Here is a 13,139-nt window from a genome sequence, read left to right on the forward strand (position 1 = left end):
TTAAACAAAATTAGTCACTGTTATCACAAAGTACATCTACAATAACAGAACAGTGATCACAAGTTGAAACTAACCAACGGAGACATACAGTACGAAGGGAGCAAACAAATACAACTAACTAGTATGAAACCTAATAAGACCCATCTTTTCAAAGAGTGCAAGTCAGTTTAGAGTCTGTATTTATTCTATGTTTGAAATCACTGGAATCTAGATTTTCAATCCATAAATCCTAATACTAACATTGCAATTCATAACCAAAGAGGATTATGCTGGACAATGACCCAGTGTCATTTTTAAAGTGCTTTAATATTTTTCCATGGAGTTTTACCTATGTCCTCCTCCAGGTATGTGATGTCTTTCCCATTCTCTGTTAAGGCCTTGAAGACTTCCAACCTATCAGAGAGGTCCTCGTTGCATGGTTGGTAGTCTCTGATCACCTTGAAAAAGTAGGCTCTCAGAGGGCCGAGACGCTCACCCTTCACATAAACAGTGAACATGACTTAATGAAATGACATGAACTATAGTCACGTTTTGTATTTGCTTGTGTGTGTATTATGTCTATATACCTGTCCCTGTATAATGGCCCTCAGCAGCTGCAGGACAGCATGTCTGGCCTCAGGTGGCTGCTCTGGAGACAGCATGTCCTCCACGGCTTTCCATACTGCCTCCACTGCATGCTGAAAAACACATACGCATGTGCACAAGCAGATTTTATTTTTTTTTAAGAGCAGTAGATTACATGTACAGCTGTATCAAAAATACCACACCCACAGCAGACTCACCTCCTCAAATTTTTTTGATTTGGCAAGATCACAGACGTGGTTCATCGTGCGAACACGGTTGCTCAGACCGCAGTCCGGATGGAGCTCCTGAAAAACACCAAGGCCATGACACGATGCAAAACATGGTGGGGGGAAAAAAAATTCTAAAGCGTGGTGAGTTTGAGTGTGTATGAACATGCACAGATGTTCAGTCTCTTCTGCACACCTTGATGATGTCAGTCGTAATGATAAACTCGGACAGTTTGTTTTCACTCTGTTTGCTTGGTGGCCGCGGGGGTCCCAGCCCAAAGATCCCCTTCACCTTGTCCCTGAGACTCTCCTTGCTTGGTTGTTTATTCATGGCCCAACCTGGAGACGTGATAGACTGCACACAGGCTGGGACTGATGGCTGCCTAGAGAAAGAGTAACACACATTTAGACAATTTTGCAACATGCATCACAGTTAGCTTGGATTATTACAATGCAAAAGCTAAAGGATAGAAAAATAAAGCGCCTTACTTTCTCTAAATGTGACTTGATGTTTCTTGCCAGCGTGCAATTAGATGGATGGTCACAGTGAAACATGCGCATGGTCAACCAAAACCCATTGCAATTGTGAAATCAATTCGAGTTTGATGAAAAAGATGCTACCACTGTACATCACAGTAAAATATGACCTATAACTAGAGTCAAAATGGTAAAATGTTGAAAAACATCAGCAATGACCTTTCAATATGACTGAGGATTACCTAAGGAAATCTGACGCTAAAGACTTACAGAGTCACCCAAATTACAAACACACTTTCAACAATTTCCATAGGGACTATATCTTCGGTGCTAAGTAGTCCCACTGAAAACTGTTCACAGTGAGGTATGTGGATTACCCAGAGTACCTGAGATGCTGTTTCCAGAAGGACTGTGCTGTTGAATTATTCCAGCAAAATCATGAAATATATCTCTGCACACTTGAATGTCTGACAGGTGCGTCAGAGAGCAGCACTTGCATACTTTAGTATACCTGTAATACTACGCCGATGTCTAATTTTGATTCCATAATTTTTTGGACATCCTCTTCTCTTTGTCGTCTTTTTCAAATCATTTGACATTTGGACAGTGCGGAGTTGTAATATGGATCTTATAGAAGTTAAGATCCATGATAAATATCATAGCATTTTTGCCCTTATTTACCTTTTCGTCTCCTTCTAAGCCTTTGACAGTCTGAAGTTTTATAGACTTCTCAAGAAAACATCAGGGTTTCTTCCAGGAAAAACTAGTGTAGTGAGAAAAAGAGGGGCGCTCTGTCTGCAGTAATAATTCTCTCCTGGGGTGTGCATTTGTAATTCTTATGAATTGTGTCATAAGAATTTCTTAATTAATTCTCATTAAAGGGTTCAATTCAATTTTATTTATATAGCGCCAATTCATAAGAGAAGTTATCTCATTGCGCTTTTCCTATAGAGCAGGTCTAGACCGTACTCTTTATAATATTATTTACAGACACCCAACAAATCCCACCATGAGCAGGCACTTGCATGTACTATAACTCTGAGTGGTGGATATTTTCTTACCCCTGACACCGGACCAGCCCAAGTTTACAAAAGGTGATGGTGGCAGGTTTACACTACCTTTAAATCTTCAGCAACACACGTTTATTACACTATGCATGGCTGCATCTAGATACCATAAGAGGTAAATAATGTGTTTTTATGTAATTTGGATGAACATACCCTTTAAGACTCCCACCCACTATAATCCAACAGTGATGTTTGGAGTCGCAGCCTGTAAATGTGTTAACCCGGGGGGCAGGTTTTGATAATTTGCTGTCATGTGGACTTGACAGTGACGGATGGGAGGGGAGGTGCGCAGACACACAACGACTGTACTGTTTCAGTTCAACAACCACCGCATCGGTGCAAGGTAGCCTCCGACCAGACAAAATTATATATGCGAGCACTTGACAAAATAAACATGGTATATTCAGGAGAAATGCACAATTGCGCTACTGAACCGTTAGCTAACGTTAGGCTTTACGTTGCCTATCATGGGCTAGCATTCATCTGTGGCATTCAAGGTCTGGTAGCATAAAAAACAAGACCTCCTCCACCTTCTACCCCTCTCACCTTATTAGAGATGAGTTGCTTTCGGTTTCATTCAGTCACAGCTTCGTCCATATGCAGCCAACAGAGCCGTCTGCGTCTGTGCATTGATATAACTCAGTATTTGCTGCTGAACGCTGGTTCTCGTCCAAGCTCAGTCCTCCACTCCTCAACCGGATGACACACCAATGCTCTGACAGCGGCACTTCCTACAAAAACACGTTTGTTGTTTCGCTGATGGGAAATGTAGTTCTGAGCAAGCTAAACCCAAACTATGCTAAAGCCCGTTTGTTAGTCTGGGTTTATATATTATAAAAAATGAAGGGCAAAATATGTACACAATAGCAAGCCACTTTTCTGTTTCCCAACAGCCAGTTTCATAATCGAACAGTAGCGATGCTTGTTACTAAAACTGAAACGTTACCCAGCGGCTAAGTTAACTAGCAGCTAGCTAAACATGCTGACGATGCTGCTGAAGTTGGTTCCTCATCGCCAGGCTGCCTGTGAGTGGAGCGTTTGGATCACAAGGCAATGTGCTTGTAATTTAAAGGGACAGTTCACCCCAAAATCAAAACTACCTCTTACCTGTAGGGCTGTTTATCCATTTAGATTGTTTTGGTGTGAGTTGCCGAGTTTTGGAGATATCAGCCGCAGAGATGTCTGCCTTTTTTTAATATAATGGGACTAGATGGTGCTCAAAGCGCCCACAAAATACATTTGAAAAACTCAACATCAATGTCTCTTTTCCAGAAATCATGACCTGGGCCCTGTTCCATGAAGAGTGCTAAGAAAAGTGGATATTCAAGAACAACACCTGACTTGAATGAACCAAACATATCAGTCGGGGCTAAAGCGGTTTCATAAATCAGACTAATTTGACACTGGTAGTCCAGATAATTGTGTGCATGCTGTTCTTACGCAGCCCGAGAGGTCAAACACGGATCAAATCGACCCTCCATGGCCAACAGCAGTGGTAAAGAGAGACAGCGCTTACTATTAGAAACATATGAAGAATCCAAACATCTAATAATCAAAAAAGGTAATACAGCTGGCAAGAAAGTGCTGATCGATTGAATGCAGTAATTAATGTAATAAAATATTTTGATACAATCTAGGCTAATTCAGTCTTGGGTACAATACATTCAATCAACAGTTACATATAATATCTTACACAAGAATACACATATATGTGTGTGTGTGTATTTCATTTAATTACATTCTGAATTAAGTGGTTAATGAGAGGTTATGCACTGCAAATGGTCTGAGTATTAGACTCTTTTTCTATTGATACAGTATTGATGAAATTGTAAATTAGCAAAAGAGGCTGCAAATATTGACCTGAAGCAAATTTTAGCAAGACATAATAAAAGTGTTTTACTAAGCGTAGATTGTAAGGAAAATGGTGAAAGCAGTGGGAGGAAGAGAGAATGTTGTTATACAATTCAGGTATACTGTAGATGCAGAAGCAGGGGTAACAATGTCTAGACTGAAACGATGGAGGATATACAGGACTGACAGTACAATATTTAAAATAGGAAAACATAGCTCAGGGATGTGTGATTTATGTGATAAAAGACTGTAGTACCACGTTGTGCTTCACTGTCCTAGATATTAAATTATATTCTCAGCCTTAGATGAAGTAACTGAAATTGTGATATTTTTCAGAGAACTTCAAGACATCTGTGTTATTTACTTGTGTTTCAATATCTTAAGTTTTTGTAAAAGCTTAGATTTAAAATATCAATTTAAATGATTTTATTATTATTTCCTTCATGCATTTATTTAAAAAGGGGGTTCAACTTGTCTGATCCCCTCGTGACCAGAAACTACGAATGAGAAACCAACTTCAGCTTCATTTCAATGCTTCACCTCCACTGTAGCACGAGAGTCTCTTATGTAGTCCGGTGTTTTACAATGACCTCTGCTTATTTCATGCAGAGCAGGTCTGTTCTCACTCGGAGTGGTAATCAAAATGCTGGCTGCACACCTGCGGGCTCTCTCGGGTCCAAACTTACCAACAGACGGAGGAATGTGGATCCAGTTTCCTCTGTGGCGGTGAAAGTAGAGGAGGAAGAGGCGAGGATCTCTGAGCAAATACCCTCCTCGGCCCCGTTATCAACGGGTAATGTTAACGTTAGGCTACTAGCTGAACACAGACACTTGTCGAAATATTTAGAAATAAACCACAACTCATTTAAATAGCTTCTAACAGACTATTGTGTCTGCTCAACGGCTGGGAAAGCTATGGTTGTCGCCAAAAACAATAATAATCCACGTGGCTTATTTGCTACTGTTGACAAACCTTCCTGTGTCAGTAAAACCTGAACTTTAATCCACTGAGTCATGCAATGAATTTGCCTCATTCTTTACTGACAATATTCAGCATATTAGAAGAACTGTCAGTTCCTCCGTTCCAGGTATAGGGTCTGTATTGTCCTTTTGTCCACTTAAAACCAGTTAGCATGACACAGTTTGATCCTATCAGCTATAAAACCTTGGAAGGAATTGTGCAACATCTGAAATCATCCTCCTGCTACCTTGATTTTCTCCCTACAGGCTTTTTCAAAAGTGTTTTTAACTGCATGGCATCAGATCTTAATACTGTTAAAACTGCAGTTATTAAGCCACTCTTAAAAAGGAATAATCTAGACATCTCACTAATGAACAATTAGAGGCCCATATCAAACCTCTCATTTTTAAGTAAAATCACTGAAAAGGTTGTTTTTCAACACCTTAAAGGTCGAGTTGAGGAGCTATTGGCAGAAATGGAATATAGTATTTCTAAGTATGTTTTTATTTGTGTATAATCACGTGAAAACAAGAATCATTGTGTTTTCATTTCTTTAAAATAAGCCGTTTATATCTACAGAGGGAGCGGGTCCCCTTCCACGGAGGTCACCATGTTGCAGTGCCATGTTTCTACAGTAGTCCAGAACAAACAAACCAAACACTGGTTCTAGATAAGGCATTATCTAGATTTTTTGCAAGTTTCGCGGCCACCGTAGTTTCTCCTACACACTTGGAAGGGGAGGGTGAGGCGAGCGATATTCAAATGGTTGCAAAATGCAATTTCACTGCTACATGCCACTACATCCTACACTCTGGACCTCTTGGCCCTAAACAATTGTTTTGATGTTTTCCAATCAAGGGTTTTGACCACACCACAGTACAGAGACTGCTCTTGTTAAGATCTTGAATGACATCCACTTATGTACCGACAATGGAATAGTTTCAGTCTTAGTGTTATTAGATCTCAGTGCTGCATTCAACGCGGTCGACCACAACATATTACTAGACAGACTGGAAAACTGGGTGGGACTTTCTGGCACAGTCCTAAACTGGTTTGAATTCTATTTAAAGGACAGGGACTACTTTGTGTTTATTGGTAATTACACACCTGAGTGTATAAAAATGACGTGGAGTTATATATAATTTTAATAGCTGCATTAAGACAATTACAAAATCAGCCTACTATCACCTTAAGATTATATCAATAATTAGAGCACTTATGTCTAAGCAGGATTTAGAAAAACTTGTCCATGTGTTTCTTTTCAGTCGACTCGACTACTGTAATGCTGTCTTTACAGGTCTCTCTAAAGAGCCAGTCAGACAGCTGCAGCTGTGGTACATGGTGGTGATGAGTGGTGCAATGTCCGCTGAAAAGTCCTTATAAGCCTCAGCCAATTAAAGAGGGTCTGGTACAACAGTGCAACATTATGGTTGCACAGGGGAATAGCCCTCAAGGACAATCTTAAAAGAAAAAAAGGAGTTGTCTTGTTACAATCGTATAGCTGACACTAACACATCAACTTAAATGTTACACAGAAAAAGAGAAATGAGAAAGTTGATCAGATTGTTTTGAGTAATCGTGGTAGTCTATAACATTTGTGTCTTAATTTACTCAAACCTACGCTCAAATATAGTTTGGACAACAGTGAATACTGGACAGCGTGGAGATAAATGGAACTTAACATTAGTTAAAGAACAGCCGCCACAACCAGTTTCGGGGGTTTTCATGAAGGCTAGATGTTTGAATGCTACCTACAAGGCAGGTAACGTTTATGTTACCTACTTCAGACATTAATGTTATAGAGTTACAGAACCTATCCTAGCCACTTCAAATCCCCAGAACATAATTGGAATAGAAATCATCAACACACTTAAAACTGGGTCATATTTGTCAAATTATCCAACATTAGACAGCAAAGTTAGCTGGTAAGCAAGATAGCTAATTCTTTGTGGCAGTTTATGTTTGGTAGCTACTAAGCTAGTAAGTTAACATACCCTCGTAATTATAGATGTACCTGGATACGTACATCTTGAAGCTCTTCTCTTGCTTACTTTTTGGTGCTGAAGTCGCAGCTTGAGCATCATTTTTTGTCTTTATTTGTAGTACAGCAGAAGATAGACAGGAAAGGGGGAGAGAGGGGATGACATGCAGCAAAGGGCCGCGGGCTGGATTCGAACCCGGGTCGCTGCGGTAAGGAGTCAGCCTTGGCGGTCAGTCGGAAAGCGGAAATGCTTGTGCGCACCGTCCTCAAACCGGAAATCACACAACGAGCGAATAGTGTGCTTCCAGGTTTGTGGCAACAGTTTGGGGAAGACCCTATCCCGTTTCAATATGACAATGCCCCATGCACAAAGCCAGGTCCATAAAGAAATTGTGGTTTTCAGAGTTTGTTGTGGAAGAACTTGACTAGCATGCACAGAGCTCTGCTTTCAACCCCATACAACTTGGAACTGGAACGCCGACTGCGAGCCAGGACTTTTCGCCCAACATGGCTGACTTCTCAGCTCTTGTGGCTGAATGGGAGCAAAGCGGTTCCAAAAGCTGGTGGATAACCTTCCCAGAAGTGTGAAGGCTGTTATGCCAGCAAATTAATTCCCATGAATTGATGAATTGGATGAGATGTTCAATGACGTGTCCACATACTTTGTTCGGATGTCTACATACTTTTTGCCATGTAGTCTATTTTCTTTTTAATGCAGACTTACTGTATTGCCATACTGGGTCAGATATTTCTCATTCTCTCTCCCCTGTGCTCATTCAGGTGGTTGCCCTGAACTCCTCCACCACAGTACAGCGCATCCAAAATCAGAAACAGACACTTTACCGCTGTCTTCACACAGCCGCAGGAGGAGACAGCTAAAGGTGGAATATGATAGGGATGAAGGTGTTACACCGGTGAAGACAGAGCACTGGGAACCTCCCGACTGGAAGAAACAATTAGGATACATTCGTGAGATGAGGAGCGGCCGTGATGCACCTGTAGACAACATGGGAGCCGAGAAATGCTATGACACAGAGGCCCCTGCACATGTAGGTGTGCTTTAGATTATTATTTTTTTTAGTCTAAATAATTCCCTAGTTCAAATGAATTCATCTGGTTCCCTCTTGTCTTCTCTGTCGGCACAGGTGAGACGCTTCCAGGTGCTGGTTTCACTCATGCTGTCCAGTCAAACCAAGGACCAGGTGACAGCAGCAGCTATGCAGAAGCTCCGAGCTCACGGCTGCACTGTGGAAAATATACTCGCTACTGATGATGAAACACTGGGGAATCTCATCTACCCTGTCGGCTTCTGGAGGGTAATACAGAAGTCTTTTTATGTTTTACATCACTTAACTTTTAATGAAATCACTTTAGGAGCTGTGCTTCCATTCTCTCACCCTCCTTCATTGATTTTATTGGCACTTTATTGAATGGTTTCTCCCTCCCACCCTTTTTTTAGAATAAGGTGAAGTATGTGAAGCTGACATCTGCCATGCTGCAGAAAGAGTTTGGAGGGGACATCCCAGACAGCGTGGAGGGGCTGGTCCGCCTGCCAGGAGTTGGACCTAAGATGGCTCACTTGGCTATGGACATCGCCTGGGACCAGGTGTCCGGCATTGGTGGGGACACACACCTGAAGCACACACAATCACTTACAAATGCATATAAATACATCACATGGAATGAAATGAATTCAATTCTGTCTAATGGAGCAACATGAATTGAGTTTGAAACTGAACTGCAAGCTTCAGTCTGCCTCAGGCAATAGTTTTCTTTGGCAGTGTGACTCCTGTTGCTTATAGATCTCTGGAGAGACTTTCCTGGTAGGAAAAAATATCTTTTTAGAGAAGTTAACGTATCAGAACACATGCCATGGTACCACAGTGTTTGTGTATGTCAGAGGTCTTTTTATAACAAATGTCTACCTACCAGATGTCCTCCTGCTAGGTCAGTAAATTAGCAGTTAGGACTACAACTAATGTTTATTTTCGTTATCGATTAAGATGACGTCTTAAAACCGCTCATTTTGACCGATCAACAGTCCAAATATATACAGTATTCTATAAAACAAATAAAAGTAACACATTCTCACAATTAAGAAGCTGGAATCAAGTATTGTTTGGCAGTGCTGTTTAATAAGTGACTTGATGATTAATCGAATAGTTGCTGATTCATTTTGTAATCGCTTCGGTTCGATTTGCAAAACATTACCAAAACCACGTACCTTGTTAGACTAAGTTGCAGCACAGAAAAATAACAGATTAAATGGAAATAGAAAAAAATACTAAAAATACTATATATCTGTTGTGAGTAGACTAGGTGTGTGCAACATAGTCCAACATCACAATTCACTTTCTTTTCCTTTCGGCTGTTCCCTTTCAGGGGTCGCCACAGCGAATCATGTGCCTCCATCTAACCCTGTCCTCTGCATCCTCTTCACTCACACCAATTAACTTCATGCATTTTCACGATTTGCATTTTTAATTTGGCATGTGTTTTACGTCGGATGCCCTTCCTGACACAACCCTCTCCAGACTTGGGACTGGCACAAGAAGACACTGGCTTGTGCCCCCTTGTGGTTGCATTCAACATCACAATTCACTATTTTAAAAAAATGTAAATCTGTATATGTGTGCATGCACTCATTTATAGTGTTAAATTTTTGTTTAGGCGTGGACACACATGTGCATCGTATCTCTAATAGGCTGGGCTGGCTCAAGAAACCAACCAAGAACCCGGAGGAAACACGCAAGGCCCTGGAGGAGTGGTTACCCAGGTAACAGCATGACTGATTCACCCCTGACCCGTACAACCTGATCAACACGGACCAACAAATCTATAAAGATCAGAGTCACCAAGACTGACTCAGATACATACAGTACATCACTGACTCTGGTGATTAATAGGAACTCTTCACCATATGAGTATGTAACTCTTGAAATCAAAATTAGGAAAACTGACTAATTACTAATTTAATTTTAAGTTGTGAGGAATGACAAATCCTGTCCTTGCCAACAATCATATTAACCTATTAAAACATGAAAAGTAGCCTCTGGTAGTTCAAAAGAGGGATACAATATTTTGTTTACATTTTCAACACATAACTGCCAGATTTGGGCACATTTTAGAATAAGATCATTTAGCTGTAGACGTAATAATGAAATAATTATATACAGAAATAAACTTTTTTTTTCAGACACTTTTGCGTCTTTCAGCTCATTGTTTTGGTTTTACAGCCTACAGACTTTACGTTTGTGGTTCACACAGTTAGCAACTAGCTGGGGAACCGTGGTGCAGCTAAAGAGTTATTTCCCTTTGAGTTGGTAGAGAGCAAAGCAGAGCTAAAAGGAGAGGGAATAATGGACTTACATTCATCGGTTGGCCAGAGACATGCCTCCAAATGAATGCTAATGTTGCTCCATGTGTGCTGGATGTGTAAAAAGACAACTGTTAGCTAACACGTTTGCCATATCAGCGTAAAAGGTGATAATCCCAAATTGGCAAAGAATCAGTGACTGCAGGTTTAAAGTAAGTGTGAGATGTTCCAATCACACTCTGTTGCAGGGAGCTGTGGAGTGAGATCAACTGGCTGCTCGTGGGCTTCGGACAGCAGGTTTGTCTACCCATCAACCCTCTCTGCTCTGTGTGTCTGAACCAGCACAGCTGTCCATCTGCCCACAAGAACTCTCCTACAAAGCGGCCTAAAGCTGGATCCCCACAGTCTCCAAGTCCAACCTCTTCCTTTAAAACAAAAACTGAACCTGAACAAGAGTCTGCTGTTAAAGATGAGAGGACAAAGAAGGAGCCACTGTCCACACCTGTTTGCCCCACCAGGCAGAGAAGGAAGCTAAAAAACAAGGTTAATCATTGATTTAGTTGTCACACAAGTTTTTGTCTGAGCTGTGGCCAAATGTTGGACGAGAAGACTTAAATGTATACGCGCACACACTGAAAACATGCATCTAAGCTCAACAATGATGTGAATATGGTTCATGATATTTGTGTTGAGTTTTATTTGACACTATAACGACACCTTTAACATTTTATATGAGATTAAATATTTTTGTACTGTTAGTGCTTAATTCTTTATTACCAAATAAAAAAAAATGTTTGTACTGAAACTGGATGTGAAGGTCATGTTTCAAGTTTGTCCAGTTTGTCTAATGGAGGGAGTTTGCCTGTTGGATATTGAGGAAAAATAACAAGAACATAACCTTTAAAAAATGATGTTACTTTAGTTCATCAACACTAAACTCATTTATAGCATTTTAATATTTATGTCAATACTGTGCCAGGAATATGCAATATACTTATGATGAAACATCATGATGGTGCACTTTTACACCGTCATCATCGAGTCCATCCTCACCTCCTCTATCACCATCTGGTACGCTGCTGCCAAGGACAAGGGCAGACTGCAGCGTATCATTCACTCTGCTGAGAAGGTGATGTTCTGCAATCTACCTTCCCTCCAGGACCTGTACGGCTCCAGGACTCAAGGCATGCAGGAAAGATTGTGGCTCACACCCTGGACACAAACTGTTTTAGACACTCCCCTCCGGCAGGAGGCTGCGGTCCATCAGGACCAAAACCTCACGCCACAAAAACTGTTTCTTTCCATCTGCAGCTGGCCTCGTCAACACCCCCTTATAGTACAGTATACTCTTACTGTAAACTTATTTTTTTCTTTATACATTGGTGTGCAAAAGTGTTTGCCCCCTTCCTGATTTCTTATTTTTTCTTATAAGTTTGTCACACTTAAATGTTTCAGATCATCAAACAAATTTAAATATTAGTCAAAGATAACACAAGTAAACACAAAATGCAGTTTTTAAATGAAGGTTGTTATTATTAAGGGAAAACAAAAACCATACCTACATGGCCCTGTGTGAAAAAGTGATTGCCCCCCCCTGTTAAAACATAACTGTGGTTTGTCACACCTAAGTTCAATTTCTCTAGCCACACCCAGGCCTGATTACTGCCACACCTGTTCTCAATCAAGAAATCACTTAAATAGGACCTGCCTGACAAAGTGAAGTAGACCAAAAGATCCTCAAAAGCTAGACATCATGCCGAGATCCAAAGAGATTCAGGAACAAATGAGAAAGAAAGTAATTGAGATCTTTCAGACTGGAAAAGGTTATAAAGCCATTTCTAAAGCTTTGGGACTCCAGCGAACCACAGTGAGAGCCATTATCTACAAAACATGGCGAAAACATGGAACAGTGGTGAACCTTCTCAGGAGTGGCCGGCTGACCAATATTATCCCAAGAGCGCAGTGACGACTCATCCAAGAGGTCACAAAAGACCCCACAACAACATCCAAAGAACTGCAGGCCTCACTTGCCTCAGTTAAGGTCAGTGTTCATGACTCCACCGTAAGAAAGAGACTGGGCAAAAATGGCCTGCATGGCAGAGTTCCAAGATGAAAACCATTGCTGAGCAAAAAGAACATTAATGCTCGTCTCATTTTTGTCAGAAAACATCTTGATGATCCCCAAGACTTTTGGGAAAATACTCTGTGGACTGACGAGACAAAAGTTGAACTTTTTGGAAGGTGTGTGTCCCATTACATCTGGCGTAAAAGTAACACTGCATTTCAGAAAAAGAACCATCATACCAACAGTAAAATATGGTGGTGGTAGTGGTCTGGGGCTGTTTTGCTGCTTCAGGACCTGGAAGACTTGCTGTGATAAATGGAACCATGACTTCTGCTGTCTACCAAAAACTCCTGAAGAAGAATGTCCAGCCATCTGTTCCTGACCTCAAGCTGAAGCGAACTTGGGTTCTGCAGCAGGACAATGATCCAACACACACCAGCAAGTCCACCTCTGAATGGCTGAAGAAGAACAAAATGAAGACTTTGGAGTGGCCTAGTCAAAGTCCTGACTTCAATCCTATTGAGATGCTGTGGCATGACCTTAAAAGGGCAGTTCATGCTCGAAAACCCTCCAATGTGACTGAATTACAACAATTCTGCAAAGATGAGTGGGCCAAAATTCCTCCACAGC

The 13,139-nt window shown here is 41.0% G+C and overlaps 2 protein-coding genes across 6 annotated transcripts in view; one reads left to right on the plus strand and one right to left on the minus strand.

Moving 5' to 3' along the window:
- The window catches only part of tsc2 (TSC complex subunit 2), a 27,968-nt gene extending 22,964 nt beyond the window's left edge, over positions 1-5,004 (minus strand). For 3 of the 4 annotated variants that reach the window (XM_044190309.1, XM_044190308.1, XM_044190305.1), the window contains exons 1-5: positions 2,882-3,364; positions 988-1,174; positions 783-869; positions 567-677; positions 329-476 (exon numbers count right to left, since the gene is read on the minus strand). In XM_044190309.1, coding sequence (XP_044046244.1) covers positions 329-476; positions 567-677; positions 783-869; positions 988-1,122 — 481 coding nt within the window. In that variant the 5' untranslated portion in view covers positions 1,123-1,174; positions 2,882-3,364. Of the gene's footprint in view, positions 1-328; positions 477-566; positions 678-782; positions 870-987; positions 1,175-2,881; positions 3,365-4,872 lie in introns of those variants that run through there. The other variant, XM_044190307.1, reaches the window with a different exon arrangement.
- Positions 4,695-11,249, plus strand: nthl1 (nth-like DNA glycosylase 1). Of its 2 annotated transcripts, none has more exons than XM_044190318.1 (6): positions 4,695-4,979; positions 7,909-8,177; positions 8,274-8,444; positions 8,588-8,747; positions 9,833-9,904; positions 10,693-10,923. In XM_044190318.1, exons 1-6 carry the CDS (start codon positions 4,718-4,720, stop codon positions 10,779-10,781), a joined length of 1,023 nt encoding a protein of 340 aa, XP_044046253.1. In that variant the 5' UTR covers positions 4,695-4,717; the 3' UTR covers positions 10,782-10,923. The 2 variants fall into 2 exon arrangements, with proteins under 2 accessions (XP_044046253.1, XP_044046252.1); XM_044190317.1 differs by having other exon boundaries at positions 4,699-4,979; positions 9,799-9,904; positions 10,693-11,249.
- Positions 11,250-13,139: the final 1,890 nt, after the last annotated feature.

This window comes from Siniperca chuatsi, linkage group LG3, assembly GCF_020085105.1.
Source record: "Siniperca chuatsi isolate FFG_IHB_CAS linkage group LG3, ASM2008510v1, whole genome shotgun sequence".
NCBI classification, from domain to species: domain Eukaryota; kingdom Metazoa; phylum Chordata; class Actinopteri; order Centrarchiformes; family Sinipercidae; genus Siniperca; species Siniperca chuatsi.

Coding starts and splice junctions, on each gene's coding strand:
- nthl1 (XM_044190317.1), top strand. CDS start 4,718: ATGCTTCACCTCCACTGTAGCACGAGAGTCTCTTATGTAGTCCGGTGT. Junction 4,980..7,908: donor CTCGGCCCCGTTATCAACGG/GTAATGTTAACG, acceptor GTGCTCATTCAG/GTGGTTGCCCTGAACTCCTC. Junction 8,445..8,587: donor ACCCTGTCGGCTTCTGGAGG/GTAATACAGAAG, acceptor CCCTTTTTTTAG/AATAAGGTGAAGTATGTGAA.